This window comes from Astatotilapia calliptera, chromosome 10, assembly GCF_900246225.1.
Source record: "Astatotilapia calliptera chromosome 10, fAstCal1.2, whole genome shotgun sequence".
NCBI classification, from domain to species: domain Eukaryota; kingdom Metazoa; phylum Chordata; class Actinopteri; order Cichliformes; family Cichlidae; genus Astatotilapia; species Astatotilapia calliptera.
In genome coordinates, this window is record NC_039311.1 from 8,531,508 (window position 1) to 8,549,241 (window position 17,734).

General features: G+C 39.9%; 1 protein-coding gene across 1 annotated transcript; it reads left to right on the top strand.

Moving 5' to 3' along the window:
* Positions 1-4,082: 4,082 nt before the first annotated feature.
* Positions 4,083-17,666, top strand: aifm1 (apoptosis inducing factor mitochondrion associated 1). Its single transcript, XM_026181112.1, has 18 exons — positions 4,083-4,491; positions 5,316-5,446; positions 7,160-7,280; positions 7,388-7,411; positions 7,824-7,931; positions 8,426-8,547; positions 8,651-8,781; positions 10,069-10,159; positions 10,348-10,432; positions 10,507-10,583; positions 10,855-10,963; positions 11,071-11,178; positions 11,267-11,355; positions 11,446-11,586; positions 12,095-12,237; positions 16,733-16,857; positions 16,958-17,145; positions 17,229-17,666. The coding sequence occupies exons 1-18, from the start codon at positions 4,404-4,406 to the stop codon at positions 17,298-17,300; spliced, it is 1,953 nt and encodes a 650-aa protein (XP_026036897.1). The 5' UTR covers positions 4,083-4,403; the 3' UTR covers positions 17,301-17,666.
* Positions 17,667-17,734: the final 68 nt, after the last annotated feature.

Below are 17,734 nucleotides of genomic sequence, written 5' to 3' on the forward strand. Positions count from 1 at the left end.
TATAAAGATAGATGGTAGACACTGAACTGTCACAGAAGGATGGGGAAAGAAGAAGAAGAAGAAGCAGGCGAAAAAGAAGACAAACGAACAGGAGAAGACAGTCAAGAACAAGAGCTGCTTCCAAAAGAAAAAAACATCTACTAGTTACACAAACTTTGAGGAAACTGGTGGTTCAACTCAGGGAGAGCGATAGCTTCCTCTTCCTCTCCCGTTTTTCCACTTTCCCTTTATCTTCTCTACCTTCACCACTCCACCTTTAATCCACTTCCTGTTTCTCCCTCCTTTCATCCTCCTGTCTCCATCGTCCCTCTACCACCTTCTCTCCCCTGGCCCTCCACTTCACCTTCTCTCTACTCTACCTTCATTCTCCCTCTGTCTCTTCTTCTTCATCCTTTCCTTACCTTTCCTTACCTTTGAAATGAAGATTCAAAGGTAAGATATATAATAATCTTCACCATCATCAGTGAATAAAAATCAGTCAATAAATAATCCTGTGTGTGTCTGCTTCTACTCCTGCTGGTATGATCTAAAAAGGAATAAAGCTTTGAAGTCTATCAGTGTTTTTACAAGAATACATTTAAATTTAAAACTCCTCTGTGGCTGTGATTGTCACATGAGCCTGAGATGAAGTGTTTCCTCCCTGTGTTTTCATAGATTTATTTCGATCTGATATTCACTCACTGAGTGCCTCTCCTGTTAGATTACGTGGGCAAAGCTTGTTGGGATTTACACCTAGAATCATTATCTGGGGCTTGAAGAAGAGGATATAAGAAAATGCAACAATAATATTCACACCTAGGACCAGAGTGTTAAGCAGGAGGAGTTTAAAAGAGAACCAGACACTCTGAGCACATGAAGCCAAAGGGAACTTTCAATTCACTATCAAATCTATTGATATCATATTGAAATATATCCTAAATTAAAATGACACAAATAAGGCTATCACAAAGCTTCACAAACAGCTGTGAACTCCTCAAAAAAGTGTCCATCATATTAAACTGATGCAGGAAAATGCATCTGGGACTTTTAAGAGTTTCCTTTTCAGTCAAGTAAGCCAGAGTCAAGTTAGGTTCATTTTCAAAGTGTTTCTGAATTTAAACAGGTGAAATGACAGAAAAGGGGATCATCTCCTCCTCTAATGAAGACTCAGAGCAGCTTCTGGGGGTAAGGAAGATCAGGGCTGAAGAGAATCCCACTCAATGTGCACTTCCATGGCATCACCAAATCACGACCTGTGTAAAACTAGCAAAACAACCTAGCTAAACTGGTCATTGTAAGTGGGGAAAATTGCAATCTCAAATCAAAAAACATGCTACACATTAGGAAATTACACTTTATGTTGCAAGCTAAGTTATACCAGCATATCTTTTTTTTTTTTCTTTTTTTTTTTTTTTGGCATTTGTGTATTGGTATTTGTGGTAGCAGAGTTATATTTAGAAGGCCTGTAATTTGTGTGAAATGTTCTGACTTTATTATGTTACATACACACACATACACACAAACAAAGCAACTCAGAGGCTTTTTTTTACTAAATGATCTTTTATTATATCAGGGAAGTAGTAACTTCTCCTGCCAGTAAAAAGAGCTACCCACCATTGCTTATTTAGCTTTTCTTCTCAAAAAAAGGAAGTACATTAATCCTCATTATCCAACACAAAGTTATTTCCTTGCCTTATAATTTACCAGCAAGCTTTGAAATGTGCAAATGACAAGTCTTTCAAAATCACCATTATGCAGCTGATGGCTGACTATAGCATTCCTATAAACAGAATGAATCCCTTTTACTCACCTGGACCCACAACACCAACGCCCTGGTAAAGAAGGCCCAGCAGCAGCTGCACTTCCTCCATGTCCTGAGGAAGAACAGCCTTGGCCAGAAGCTGCTGCTGGCCGTCCACTGCTCCTCAGCATGCTCTCCTACTGCCTGGGTGTTTGGTACATATGGGCCACAACTGAGAACAGGAAGGCCAGAACCGTAATTAACACTGCCCAGAAATGGAGGCCATTGCCAGATCCTCCTGTCTCAGGAAAACCAGGGCTATCACACATCAACCCTTGCACCCCACCCACAACCTGTTTGATCCGCTGCCCTCTGGTCAATCAGGTCCCAAACCTCCAGACTCACAAACAGCTTCTTGCCCTGGGCCATTCGGACTGTAAACAAACACTATCTCCTCACACCCACCCCTGCCCCTGCCTACTCACCCACCGATCTGAGTAACAGTCTTTGCTCAGGCCACTCATACACAGACAGTATTCAGACCTCAGTCTTTTTCTTTGCACTACTTCCACATCGCAACTCGTTCTCTAATGTGTACCTTACTCTTGTTTTTGTACATATTTCTCCTGTTTGTTATTCATTCCTGCTGTCTTACTATTTATATTTTATTTTGGCACAGTTGGCGTGGAGCACCCACAATTTCGTTGAACAGTGACAATAAAGGGCTATTCTATTCTATTCAACCACCAGATGGTGGCAACACTACAGGGAGTGCAGAATTATTAGGCAAATGAGTATTTTGTCCACATCATCCTCTTCATGCATGCTGTCTTACTCCAAGCTGTATAGGCTCAAAAGCCTACTACCAATTAAGCATATTAGGTGATGTGCATCTCTGTAATGAGAAGGGGTGTGGTCTAATGACATCAACATCCTATATCAGGTGTGCATAATTATTAGGCAACGTCCTTTCCTTTGGCAAAATGGGTCAAAAGAAGGACTTGACAGGCTCAGAGAAGTCAAAAATAGTGAGATATCTTGCAGAGGGATGCAGCAGTCTCAAAATTGCAAAGCTTCTGAAGCGTGATCATCGAACAATCAAGCGTTTCATTCAAAATAGTCAACAGGGTCGCAAGAAGCGTGTGGAAAAACCAAGGCGCCAAATAACTGCCCATGAACTGAGAAATGTCAAGCGTGCAGCTGCCAAGATGCCACTTGCCACCAGTTTGGCCATATTTCAGAGCTGCAACATCACTGGAGTGCCCAAAAGCACAAGGTGTGCAATACTCAGAGACATGGCCAAGGTAAGAAAGGCTGAAAGACGACTACCACTGAACAAGACACACAAGCTGAAACGTCAAGACTGGGCCGAGAAATATCTCAAGACTGATTTTTCTAAGGTTTTATGGACTGATGAAATGAGAGTGAGTCTTGATGGGCCAGATGGATGGGCCCGTGGCTGGATTGGTAAAGGGCAGAGAGCTCCAGTCCGACTCAGACGCCAGCAAGGTGGAGTACTGGTTTGGGCTGGTATCATCAAAGATGAGCTTGTGGGGCCTTTTCGGGTTGAGGATGGAGTCAAGCTCAACTCCCAGTCCTACTGCCAGTTTCTGGAAGACACCTTCTTCAAGCAGTGGTACAGGAAGAAGTCTGCATCCTTCAAGAAAAACATGATTTTCATGCAGGACAATGCTCCATCACACGCGTCCAAGTACTTGTGAATGTGGAGATGTTATATTGGTTTCACTGGTAAAAAATAAATAATTGAAATGGGTATATATTTGTTTTTTGTTAAGTTGCCTAATAATTATGCACAGTAATAGTCACCTGCACACACAGATATCCCCCTAAAATAGCTAAAACTAAAAACTACTTCCAAAAACATTCAGCTTTGATATTAATGAGTGTTTTGGGTTCATTGAGAACATGGTTGTTGTTCAATAATAAAATTATTCCTCAAAAATACAACTTGCCTAATAATTCTGCACTCCCTGTAGATTATTAGAAATCTAGCCTACCACTCATAAATTATGACAGTAAAAACCCAATAAAGATTTGTTTATATAACTTACAATAAACCTTCATACATGGACTATATTTAAATTCATTAAAGCACATTATTTTAAAAATATTTTTATTTCTTGAAATTCTTTAAGTCATTAGCTGCGTTAATAATATATAAATAATATTCATTATTATGTTTAAATGTGTTTTGCATGAATACACAACCTCATTTTTTGTTTTCATAACTTTTTTCATAACAGTTTTTTTAACAATTTACTGTAGTATTACTTTAAATGACATGCAGGGGGCAGCAGTAAACTCTGACTACAGTTGTTTTAAGAAAGGAACAAGAAGGGGGTTCGCGCAATTACCAAAGAGCCTTGAATGAAAGAGTTCAGTATAGCTGCTACTTGCGATAACAGAGTTGCTGTCATTCATGTCAGGAGCGACGCCATCTTTCTTTTTCTTCTTCTTTTTTAGGGGCGACCAATCTTAGGCGTCTTTACCGTCTTTACAATTACCCATCATTCCCCAGAAACGTATGACCTGTCCCTGGCCTTGGTGTGTGGTGCTGTGCAGCTAGTTGTCAGTGTCTGCAGGCTGTTGGAATTAAATTAAGGGTAAACTGGCTTGTGTTTTTATCCGACAAGTCTGCGAGTAAACCGGGAGCTGAGCCACAATGCTGAAATGTAGGACTGTGTGGAAAAAGCTCGCTCCTTTGGCTAGAACTTCATCAACTCTGTGCCGGCAGAATGTGAGAAAAGCAGGTAAGTATCTAGTTACAGTAACTTGTCTTCCTTTTAGCTGACCTCGGTTTGATCATGCACTGCCTGTAGCATGATAATACACAGCAGCAAAACATGAACCCACAAGGGAGGTAGCCCTGTTAGCTTAGCGCACGTAAATTTCAGTGACCTTTGGATGGTTATTAGAATGCTAACTCAGCTAATTAGCAAACGTTAACGACGCAAGATGGAATTTCAGTAACGACCTAACTTAAACTGCACCTCATTTCATTGATTGAAGCGCCAACGTTAACTGATAACGTCAGCAAGCATGTTTTTCACGTGTCTAGTGCTGGTACAGGTGTTACACCATGTTCAGTGCCCGTTTACGCTTTGTAGCGTATGCAAGGGCCCAGTGTTGGATTTGAATCATGGGGTCTTGCAGTCTCTGATGACCCAGAAATGATAAGCCCAGTCCTGTGCAGTATGTAGATTGCTAGAATGTACATTAATCTTCATAATAATATGTCACGTTATACCTATTACTCTTAGAGTGGAATAACACCTGCAACGCAAGTCAGATAGGTTTGCCATTGTCTCTGTTTTATAGAAAAGTAATTTAAGGCGCTTTCTTAAACCCTAGAGGTGTGATGAGGGCAAGCACAGGAGCATATATTTACTCAGTCCTTTTCCACTGTCAGCATCCACAGATGTATTAAGCGTGTATTAAACGGGTTAGCTACTTGGCAATTTCTTTTTATTAGAAGCAGGACTGAACCCTGATTTAGTAACGTTTGTGAACATAATTAAGAGTGCTGTAGCTTTAATCAGTGTTTAATCATGTGTGTGCTGGTTTACTGTTTCAGGTTTGAACAATGGCAGAATACCAACACATGTACCCACAGCTCACATGTCCAGTGGGCTGCCAGGGGGTGGTGGGGATAATCTAAAGTATGCCCTCCTGGTTGGAGCAGCCTCCATTGGTGGCGTGGCATATGTGAGTAAGCTTGGTTTATCATCATAGAGAGAGTGTGCAAATGTATTAATTGGAGCAATGATTTTCCACCCCTTTTCTTGGGCTTTATTTCTGTAAATTGAACATTAAGGGCTGAGCAATATGGACAAAAGAAAAACAAATCTATATTTTTATGCTTAATGCCAATACAAGATATTTAGAAGGCCTGCATATCTCTGTATTTTATATGGTAAATGGACTGATTATTATATAGCGGTTTTCTACTCTCCCGGAACACTCAAACATACAACATACAACATGCCACATTCACCCATTAACATCCATTCACACCCATTCACACAAGCACTTTCTTCTATGCTTTAAGTGCTTTCTAGCTAACATTCACACACACTCATACTCTGATCCATATTCAGATGGATGCATTGGAGAGCAACTTGGGGTTAGTATATTGCCCAAGGTCTTTTGGCATGCAGACTGGGGGAGCCAGGGATCGAACCACCAGCCTTCCACAGGGTGGCTGTAGCTCAGTAGATGACCTGCTCTCCTGAGCTACAGCCACCCCCATATAAAAGCAACATTATTTAATAGGCAGTGTTAAAAGCAGCTGGTTTATGTTCTGTTAAGTAGGGATGGTTCAGTTTCTTTGAAGTGAGCCTGTATGAGGTTCAGATCCACAGTCACCATGTTACTCGGAGTAAAAACTAAAATCCATGTACTGCTGTAGACACAGTCAACAGCGACGTGGATTTTAGCCACCTGAAAGTACAGCTTTCACTGGAAAAGAAATCAAGTTGTTACTCTCCACCAGATTCCATTAACAAAATTAGTAATTTTACTTCACGCAACACAGGAGTTGTTTGACCACTGCTGCAATGGCTGCTTTGTTAGTTTGTGTTATTCTGAGACTTTGAATTTTTAGTCGATGAGTTTTGATCCCACATAACACATTACAACACTTAAGTCACGCAGTGTGACCTCCAACTTTTGTTTTCTGTAAATAAAAGTTACTGTTTTTGTCAACAGTCTGGTGTTTTTTAAAAGAACATGTTTTTGTAGCGTGTCATCTTAGCAAATCAGACCTTTTGATTGTTTTCACAGATGCATGAAGTTAATGTTTACTTTCAGAGTATGAATTATTAGTTGTTGGCTTTACTTAAGCTTGTTTGAATAGCAGAGCAGTTTTATGGATAGATTAAAAAAAAATCTGTATAACAACCGTGATGGGAGTGATCTGCTGTCACCTCCAGCAGATTCTGACAGCCAGCTGGGCCCTTCCTCTGTGGAGTTTGCGTTTTTTCTACCAGTGTCGGTTCTGTGGGTACTCTGGCTTCCTCCCACAGTCCAAAGACATGCATGTTGGGTTATTTAGTGATTTTTAATTTGGCTGTAGGTGTCGATATGAGTGTATGCGCGTGTGTGTGCAGTTGTCTGTCTCTGTGCTAGCTCTGCGATAGACTGGTGACCTGTTTGGGTTGTAACTCGCCTGATCCCCTCTGTGAGCTGGGATATACTCCACTGCCTCAGCATATCCCAGATTGCGCAAGTAATTAAGAAAATGGTTGAATGGCTATATCACCCAGTCCTAGTTTAAAGGCCTCCACTGCCTGTTTGCTCATGACCGAAAGATAACCGTTGACACCAGATCTGACTGGAAAAATTGGACAGCTTGACAAAATGAAGCAATCATTGAAGTTGTCAGTGACTAAACTTAGTCAATTTATCTGTTTTTTACAGGCGTACCATACTATGAAAGGAGACCAGCAAAGATATCAGGCACGTATCACTGAACTTTCGTCCAGATCACAAAAAGCAGCTGCAAAAGAATCAGTCACACCCATCCAGCCCCAGCCTCCCGGTGAGCAGCTTTTAGGAACTATCGGTTAATAAGACAACTTTCACCTTTACTGTTAACCTCTGAGAAATTTCTGAATTTCACTTTTTGATTTTTTTTTTGTCCTTTAGCTGTAGAAACCACTGAGACAAAAGGTGAGTGATTTCTTTGCCATGTCTGTGTAGTCGGTTACTGATCAAACTCCACTTATGTTAATAACTAATAGGAAGTAAATCTTTGTAACCTTGACACATTTAAACAGATCTCCTCCAGGCCTCTTAAGTGCAGCGCTTAAATGCTGTTCGCAGTGACACCTTTTTAAAGGAATTTGTTTTTAAAGGTGTTAGAAGAGCCTTTTAATCAGCTGACTCCATAGCGCATGGTTTAGCTTTGACTTTATTTTCCATGTAAGTAGCAGATTTTGAGGCTTTAAAGCAAACTGCGTTACAGACTGTACTTGAATTGGAGACTGTTTTAAATCTCTCGCTGAACCACAAACCAGATTGTCTCTTGCTCTATATGCTGAATGTTACTCAAAGTTATTTTTAACTGTGTGTTCGCTCTCAGCCACCACTGAGCCAAAACCTGAAACAGCTCCTTCATCCCAGGAGCCAAGCCCTCCAGCATCAGGCACTGAAGCAGTAGCCACCAGTGAAACAACCGAACTGCCTCCAGGTTGTCTGCATACTTTTTTTTTTTCCCTCTTCATCTACCATGCATGTTAAGCAATATAAAAAATATCTAGAGCATGCAAGGCTTTATATGCTTGGGTATTAGAAATGATGACATCAACTGGCAAAAGCAGGTCAGTGCAAGCAGGCAGGCGGCAAAGCAAATTTCCACGTGTTAAAAATATGTTGTTGGATTTGTTAAATTGAGATGATGTGTTTTACAACAGATTCTTTGCGTGTGTCATACTTTCATCATCTCTCTTTTTTTTGTGCGTACTGTCTATATTGAAAAGCTGAGAATTTTGCAAATGATACCTCATTTGCTGCCATGTAAGTAAGATTAAAAACAGCCCCAGATAAAATAGCCACAAAGATAGCATTCAGAGATGCACTGACGAAACCAGTGAGGGAGTGGAATCGACAGAGTTACTCTGAGCCTCTTTTGTCTTACTTTCACTCTGAATTGTGCTTGCTGTTCCTCTTCCATCTGAAAATCAGCCGTGGGCTTCACACCTGCCTCTCTCAAGCTGCCCTCACATGCCCCCTATCTCCTCATTGGTGGAGGTACTGCCTCTTTTGCTGCTGCTCGGTCTATTCGAGCCAGAGACCCCGGTGCCAAGGTCAGTAAAGCCCCCATGTTCACTTTGAATTCTCTTTGTTACTTGTTTAGTTGTACCTGAATTTGGTAAATATGAGTCTTTTTGTTTGTTTTTTTACTGCCAGGTACTAATTGTGACTGATGAGCCAGACCTTCCATATATGAGACCTCCTCTTTCTAAAGAGCTGTGGTTCTCTGATGATCCCAGTGTGACAGAAACTCTGCGCTTCAAACAATGGAACGGAAAAGAAAGGAGGTGTGTTTGGTCTATTTAACCTTAGTGCTCTCAGTTCTTTTGTCTCAGCATCTGTCTGTCCTTGGCCGTGTCTTGCTACATTATTGAAAAATTCAAGCTTCCTCTGGCACTATTGTGCCTTCTTCAGACTTAAACACAGGGCTTCCATTGTTCTTTAAAAAGGGAAAAAATAAAGCAAAATTAAGTCTTAAAATATCTTGTTTCCTTAAAAATAGGTGTTAATTTTGCAGATTGTATTAGGCAGTTTATGTCTAACATCCAGCACAGAGAGAATTGAATGTAGGCTGTACCAGTGAAAGAACTTGGTTAACCTCATTCACATTTTACAATGAATTATTTAACCCACAGTAATGAGTTGCTTATATTAGATGGAAATAGATGGATGCATGTATTGCAAATAAATAAGAGAGTTATGATAACGTACAGTAGACCTTTACCAAATGTAACATTGCCGACATATCATCCATCCATTTTATTAGCCACTTGGGGCTGGAGTCTATCCTAGCTGACTTCAGGCGAGAAGCAGGGTTAACCCCAGACAGGTTGCCAGTCTATCACAGCGCTAACACAGAGAACCAGTCAAGGTTTCATTCACACGTACTTCAGACTGAATTCACCAGTGAACCTAACAGGCCTGTATTTGGACTGGGGGGAAGCTGGAGTACCCCGAGAGAACTCACACAGCAGAGAACATGCAAACTCCACACAGACAGGCCCTGCCAAGCTTAGATGTTCAATCCCAGAACTTTCTGGCTGTGAGGCGACATTACTAAGCACTGCACTGTCACCCAAATTTAGCCTAAAGAGACTTCTTTAGTCTCTTTAGGCTAAATTTGAGCCTAAAGAGACTTCTTTAGGCTCAGTGTGCAGCAAAATGTTTGGAACAGTTATAATGTTATAATAATGTGCTATTGTGCTATTGTATACCAAACTTGTATCCATGGCTTGTTTATAAATGTCTGCTTATAATTTATTATTTCAACATTGCTCGGTCTGAAATGCAGTCATTCTGATCTTTAAAATTTGCAGGAACACTGAGACATCCCTGATGATCTTACTTATAACATTTGGTTGTTACTAACGTCTCTATTTTACTGCTGTTTCCCTTTAATAAATGTTAATACCAAACAAATCTTGCAGTTTCTCTACAAAGAGGTGATAGACTTTTTTTTTTAAACACCTGGTATTGTCGTAAAAAACGGAATGTGTACTCTATAAACATTTCTGAGAAGCTTTTTTCTTTTTCAGTGGTTTAGTCATTTTAATACTTTTGTATTTATTTGCTAGCATCTACTTCCAGCCGTCATCATTCTACATTAACCCAGAAGAGCTGGATAGTGTAGAAAATGGAGGAGTGGCTGTTCTCACTGGGAAAAAGGTAGATTTATGGTTTTCTTTCCTCAGTCTCCATAATTTTATTCAGTATATGAATAAAATTATGCTGAATAAAAGTGAAGTATTCAGACCAGAAGTAATTATATTGACCGATTTGCAAGCATTATGTGTTATGATGTCTAAACCTGGAAAGCAGAAGTTATTCATGAGGTATACTTATTTTTTTTATAGGTGGTTCATATGGATGTGAGAGGAAACAAAGTAAAACTGGACGATGACACTGAGATTTCATATGACAAGTGTTTGATTGCTACAGGTAAACTCCCTTGTTTTATTTCTTGTCTGTTTTTATCACTTAAACCTGGTAGAAGCTAATTGTATCTTTCTCAGGTGGTGTGCCAAGAAATCTCCAAGTCATTGAAAGAGCAGGAGAGGAAGTGATGAGGAGAACCACTTTGTTCCGCAAGGTCAGTGTGTAGCCACAAGGGGGTGGTAGAGATGTTTCACTCTAACCATCTGTGGCTGATAGTATGTATATACAGCTTGTTGGAGTGAGTGTTAAGGCATACCACGAAGGAAATATTAACTATTTTAAAATGAAAATAAAAAAGTTTTGTCTTTTTTGATTTAGATCATTACAAGCATTGAGATTTTCCAGACAGAAGTCTTACTGTGTGTTACATAAAAAAATCTGACTGTTGCTCTAAATTCAGTTTTTGTTTTTTGTTTTTCCCACAGATTGAGGACTTCAGATCTCTGGATAAGGTCTCGAGGAATGTAAAATCCATCACTATCATTGGAGGTGGCTTCTTGGGCAGCGAGCTGGCTTGTGCCCTTGGCAGGAGATGTAAGAACAGATGACGAGCTGAGAAACTAGCAGAGTAGATAAGAACACTGATGTCCAGCATAAGTAACTCTTTTCTTAGTTGTTGTTCTTCCTCTTTCTCTTTTTAGCTACTGAGTCAGATCTGGAGGTGATACAGATGTTCCCTGAGAAGGGTAACATGGGAAAAGTGCTACCCGAGTATCTGAGCAACTGGACAACAGAAAAAGTCAAGAAAGGTCCAACTTTATTTCATATAAGTCTCCAGAGACAAAAAATGTTCTTTATGTGTCTCATTATATTATGATGTCTTGCCTGTTTTCATAGAGGGTGTAAAGATTATTTCAGAAGCTTTGGTGAAGTCTGTGACCTGCAAAGATGACAAATTAGAAATCCATCTAAAGGATGGTAGATTGGTAGGTTCAGATTTCTACACAAACTCTGACAGAATCAGGACATTGAATTTATTTATAAGCTGCTTATTATCTATCGTTTTATTTTTGTAGGTGAAAACTGATCACATTGTTACAGCTGTTGGCCTAGAGCCAAATGTTGACCTTGCTAATTCAGGAGGTCTGGAGGTGGACTCTGACTTTGGTGGCTACCGGGTAAACGCAGAGCTGCAAGCGAGGTCCAATATTTGGGTGGTAAGTTAATGTTCATACGATGTTTTCTGCTAACAAGATCCTGAAGAGCTGTGATTAAAAATCCCTCTTTAAAAGTTCCTGTGCTGTGCTTTGCTGGTTTGCCTATAAAATCCTAGAAAATGCTGAGTACTTTTGTAGAAATTTCAAACCTGTGGGAAAGTCTTAACTTAATTATTATCCCATTGTGCTCATACCTCTAGTTTCACTGATCATTTTGGACACAGGAATAATTGTTATCGCTTGTTTTAACCAAAACCACCACATTTTGACCAACCGATGCACAATGATGATTGTGCACTTCTTTTTGATTAAAGCGCCCTCTTCAGGCTCAATCAAGTCTTAGTCCTAATATAAAACAGTGTAATTAAAATTGTAGTGTAATGCCAATGTCCTATTTTGAATGTAATGTTGTGTTTTAGGAAAATATTGTCATTTCCTGTTAACATGAAATATAAACTGCATAATCTAAGCCATACTGCATGTTCCCAATCGATTCTTGTTGATGTAGGCAGGAGATGCTGCGTGTTTCTATGACATCAGACTGGGTCGCAGACGTGTGGAGCACCACGATCACGCTGTTGTGAGTGGTAGACTAGCTGGAGAGAACATGACGGGAGCCAGCAAACCCTACTGGCATCAGTCCATGTTCTGGTAGGTATCATACTTTTTACTACTTCTACTTACTATGGGCTATAAAGTCTTTTTTTTTTCTCACCCCTCCCCAAATGAGACCTGTGGATGCAAACCATGAAAACTTCTTTTAAATGGAAATGAAGGAAAGAGTTTGTGAAGGCGAGAACAGTCTTAATTTTTGATTGCACTGAATGCATTTAAATCAGAGCATGTGCAGTGGTGCAAGGGACTCCGATGTAATCCTTTTAGAGGTCAGATCAACATACATGATTCCTTTGAAGTTGAAAACCATTAACCATTAAAATGTCTTTAGGGGACATTAAATCCATCCCGAGAGAGACTTTAAACCCCTGAAGAGTCATCTCTGTTCATCAGAATTCGATAAAAAATAAATAATACCATCTTGCAATAAAATGCTTTATACTTGCCTCACTAACTATGCATGCATATATGTGTGTGTATATATGTGTGCTGATGCACCCCACTGAACTCTCTTACACAGATGAGAAAAAGCCAGTGCTTAAATTATAAATCAGGAGGTCTTGATCAAAACAGGGTACTGTTCCAGCAGGTCAAGGGAGACAAGGTCACAGAGCGCATAAGAAACAACATCAACAGTTTCTGGAGCACTTTGGGCAATGGCTCCCTGTTTAAAACTGAAACTGTCACCACAAACAGCATTTTGACAGATTTAGACGTGGTGCTTTTATTATACTTACAGAATATAATGAAGGCAACATTGTCTTCACTTAACTTTTCTCTCCTATGCTTCATTGTCTGTTTTACTGTGACACACGTGGTAAAACAACGAGCAGAAAATCCTTAAACTGAGCTAAAATGAAACGATGAAAGGCACAATGGGGGAAAAAAACATTCAGCTTGCCCACGTCATCAGGCAGCTTCCAGTATGTTGCTAATGGTGATGGCATTGATTCCTTTGGTTACCTGTGGACAACAACGATTGTTCACTGAGATCACTGCTGATGTCTCTTCTCCTTGCCATCGTGTAACGCTAAAACCTGTGCCTTTACAGAGGGGCTCACACTTTCTGATTAATCAAGCGCGTTAAGCTTGTTTAGCTTTTTACACGGTGCTTTTGGCAGATTTCTTTGCTAATCAATCACATGGTGTAACATGTGATTGATTCGTTTTCATCTGAGGTTGTATTTAAATCATTTTAGAACCTCGTAAGTAAGACTTGTAATTGCTTTATTATTTCCTAATAGGTAAAACTTTCGACTCGATGACTGTGTACTTTTTCTCATATATGAAAAAGCACACGGACTGGTTAACAAGGTTAAATATTTGACTTAAAGCTTAAAAACAATAAAACTTTATGACCTTGGACATGCATATGTTAGACATTATAAATAAGATCACAGTAGGACTCCAGATATTAAGGGAGTTACCAAAAATGTAAGTACAGTGTGGAATGCAACTCTCAGGACCCAAATGAATGTTGTGAATACATGTTGCTAGCAGCTGGTGAAATGTGACACACTGTTGAAACATGGGTTCACTGCAGTCCAAGAAAAAGTACACAGGAACATTTGTCCAACTACCACAGCTCCATTAACTAGTCCTTCATATTTATATAATTATAAAGTATAGTCAGTAACTTTTGAAAAGTTCATCTGTTTATGCTCAAATGCTGCATGTAAAATATAAAGAGATGTACCAACAGATTCCCTATAAATATCAACGAAGCATAGTTCTGGCCGGCTCTGCAGTTTTGTACAAGCTCTCTGTGCAACCTTTCAATTTGTCAAGGTCAGGTGACTCTGACATCACTTCAGGTCTTAAAACTCATCAGGCAGCAGCGGTGGGGGTTTGTCACTGAAGATTACAGCCCTCAGCAGTGCTTGTGTTTCACATGGGAGCTGTCTGAGGTATATAAGCATACACACAGTGTTCAGGAAGCTGTTTTGACAGTAAAGTTTTAAAAAGCTGGCATTTGTTTCACTTCAGCAGAACTACTTCCAACAGAGATGTGAGGAAAATGTTCTTGGCATAGAAATCCTAGGTGACACTTCTTGGCACAAAATGACTGTCTAGTTTAATTATACAGTGGTGCTCCAAAGTTTGTCTACCCTTTAGTTTTCTACATATATTCTCTAAAACTTGACCAGATTTTAGCACAAATTTTAAAAGTAGATTTTAAAAAAAGGAAAAAGAAAAAGCTGAATTAACAAATCAGACAATGACAATTAATTATTGAGAGAAATTGTCTATTGTAGCATATCTGAGGAGGGAGGGGCGATGTGAACTTTAAGGAACATCGGTTAATGTGAGTGTTAAATTACAGTTAAACTGCCAGACAGTGAGATAGCAGTCAGATGTGAGAGGGCTTCTTCTTTTATATTTGTAAATAATTATTTTCCTTGAATATCTGTGGGAGTGAGGCAATAGCATAAGCATTGCTTAAAGATCACAAGGACAAGTCAGAAGGCTGTTCGAAATGCTTGTATCAGACCAAAATAAAGCTTGGAGGTTTAAACAAGCTTGCTTCTGGAGGAAGGGAAACGCTGCTTTGCACCATAATGCCCATCATGGCTTGGGACTGTGCCAGAACGGCTTTCCATCAGAGCAATGAATTCTGTATTCTTCTGGGAAATTCTGAAGGCAAAGGGTCAGGAGATCTGCCTGTGAACCGAATCTCAGCTGAAAGTGGGTCACGCATCCAAATGACGACACGGAGCACACAAGTTATTGTACCAAGAATAGTTGGAGAGTAATAAAGCTTTGTATGGCTGAGTTACAGTTCTGACCTTAATCCACCAGAAATGATGGAGGAAGGCAGCAGTTCGTGTAAGGAAATCTACCGACATCCCAGAATAGAAGCTGTTCTTTACGGAAGAATGGGCGAAAATTCCTCCAAGCCGATGTCATGGACCAATCAACAATTTTTGTAAACATTTTGTTGCTGTTATTTCTTCACAAGAGAGTCATACCAGATACTGCAGGCAGGCAGGCAGGGCTACACTTTTACACATACTAATATTGAATCATTCCCCCCCCCAGACGTGGGAAGTTAAATCCATTTAAGTTAAATACTTAAATACAATTTTCAGGTATCTACTTTAGGTTTCTCCCTACATTTCTAAATGAAAATCTGTAATTTCTACTCTTTACATTTCAAAAGAGACGTGTTACTTTTGGTTTAATGCATTTGGGGGTAAGTTACTATTTTGGTACTGCCAGCGTCCAAACATCAAACTGATTTGAGCCTAAACAGAATCACATGAAAGGCAGTCCTGTTTGTTGATTAATCACCAGAGGATGTTGCATAAAAAGAGATGGCGTGTGCCAAGGTCAGGGGTTGAAAGTGGAACGGTGGCTTTTGTTTTTGCCACAACACCAATGACTGCACATGTCCATGTGTTGCGGTACTTCAGCATCTAGCTAGCCCTGTAGAAGAGGAGCGAGCATAAAGGGAGTGACATTTTTTTAAGTGTCAGGTCATTTCAAATGCAGTTCAACAAAAATCAGTAAACACACAAACTATTTGTGTGCAGTTTGTCGCACAGTGTGTTGCTAGCTAAAGGTTCAGCTGCTGTATTTCACAGGGAGAGAAAAGAAAGGTCTAACTTCACTCAGGGATGGTGAAAGATAAGAAAGACAGGACAGGAGAGGAAGAAGAGAGGTTAGATTTAAAGGAAAGTACTGCTCAGTAGGTTTTAAGAAGATACTGGGTCTCTACATGTGACAATATGTATTTTCATATTGTGAAACATGCTGAAAATTAAACTGATTTAGACTTGCTGCTAGTTTAAGGACTGGAGTTCTCAGTAGAAATTATATTAGAGTTATGATGATGAGTTATGATTCTTTTCCCCACAAAATTGGCCACTACAGCCAATTTTAGTGTTCCCCCACCTGCTGAATCCCACTTTAACGCATGACTGTACACATATTCCTATTTACAGACAGTCACCCTCTACAATGAAGGCAACAGAAAATAGATGTATATTTTTATTTTCCTTCTTTTTCTTCAGATTCAAGCTGAGCACAATTAGAAGAAAATAGACTAAAGGTTTTTATTTCCATCTACTGATATTATTTTATCATTTTGTTAATATAGCACAAGGTTCAATCAGCTTTGCACAAAAATAGAAACATCCTCCAAAGAGCTACCTTTTACTTTCTTACTTTGAGCCTGTACTTTTTTACTTTTACTTGAGTAAAAAAGTCAAACTTTCTTACAGTACTAGAGTATTTTCTAACAGTAATATTTGTACTTCTACTTAAGTACAGAGTGTCTGTACTTTTGCCAACACTGCCCCTCTCACTTCCAAACATGACCTGGTTTAACATTTTGTATTTAATTATGTATTTAATCTACATGCTTGTAGAATCGGATATCAGATCAGTTTTAAACTTGAAATCTTTCAAGCCCCACTTTGAAAACACATGAGACATTTTGTGCAAAGAATTACTAAATGTTATGCATGATTCCTGACTTTGTTCTCAACTACATGTGGTACTGCAGTAAATCACGTGTACCTTCTTACAGGAGTGATCTGGGTCCTGATGTAGGCTACGAGGCTATCGGGATTGTTGACAGCAGCCTACCAACAGTAGGCGTGTTTGCTAAAGCCACTGCCAAGGATACGCCTAAAGCTGCTACAGAAGAGTCAGGTAGGAGCAGTCAACCTTTTCCTTCAAGCAAAGAGAGAAAAAAAAAAAAGATTTTTGAGGACAAAGGGTCAGACAGTCTGTGTTCTCAAATCTGCGGCAGGAACTGGGATCCGCTCAGAAAGTGAAACGGAGGACACAGCCACCAGCGCGGTGGCCTCTGTGACACCTGCTCCTGTCGTGGAGAACAAAGACGACTATGGCAAAGGAGTCATCTTCTACCTAAGAGACAAAGTGGTGGTGGGAATTATCCTGTGGAACGTGTTTAACAGAATGCCCGTTGCAAGGAAGGTAAGTGCTGCCGTTTTGCTTTGTGTCATCAAGAGCAAAATATCAGTTCGGTTGTTGTAATTGCTTATTTCTGTTATTCGTAGATCATCAAGGATGGAGAAGAGCATGCAGATCTGAACGAAGTGGCCAAGCTGTTCAACATCCACGAGGATTAAGACTGTGGGGACGACAAACGTGCACGGGAGGGAGTGGGGCTTCATGTGACAGCTGAACTCTGGGACTCATTGCCACATTCTCTAAGACACAACTGGTCACACTTACCAAATGAGGATCAATGTAAATTATGTTGGTGAAATATTTTCATATTTGGAATTTATATCTGTTGCGCTTGTTTTTCCTCCTTTTAGGAGAAGTCTCTGTGTTATCTTTCTGCTGTCACCAAACTCGCGTGATTGCTTATCTGCATTCCCCCCCACCAGGCTGCAAATGTTGCACATGGGTCATCGTTTCCGTCGGTGTGATCAAAGCAGCTTGTTCAGAGGAGAGAAAAAAAAGCTGCAATAAAAGCTATTTTTAAATCACTCATCTCTGTATTTTCAGTTGTGCTTTTAGAAAAATGACACTGACAACCGAGAAGTTTACCTCCATT

Bases quoted from the DNA above. Each gene is read 5' to 3' on its own strand.
- aifm1 (XM_026181112.1), top strand. From the start codon at position 4,404: ATGCTGAAATGTAGGACTGTGTGGAAAAAGCTCGCTCCTTTGGCTAGA. The intron at 7,932-8,425 runs GTTGTCTGCATA...TCTGAAAATCAG, and splicing joins AACAACCGAACTGCCTCCAG to CCGTGGGCTTCACACCTGCC. The intron at 10,584-10,854 runs GTCAGTGTGTAG...TTTTTCCCACAG, and splicing joins GAACCACTTTGTTCCGCAAG to ATTGAGGACTTCAGATCTCT.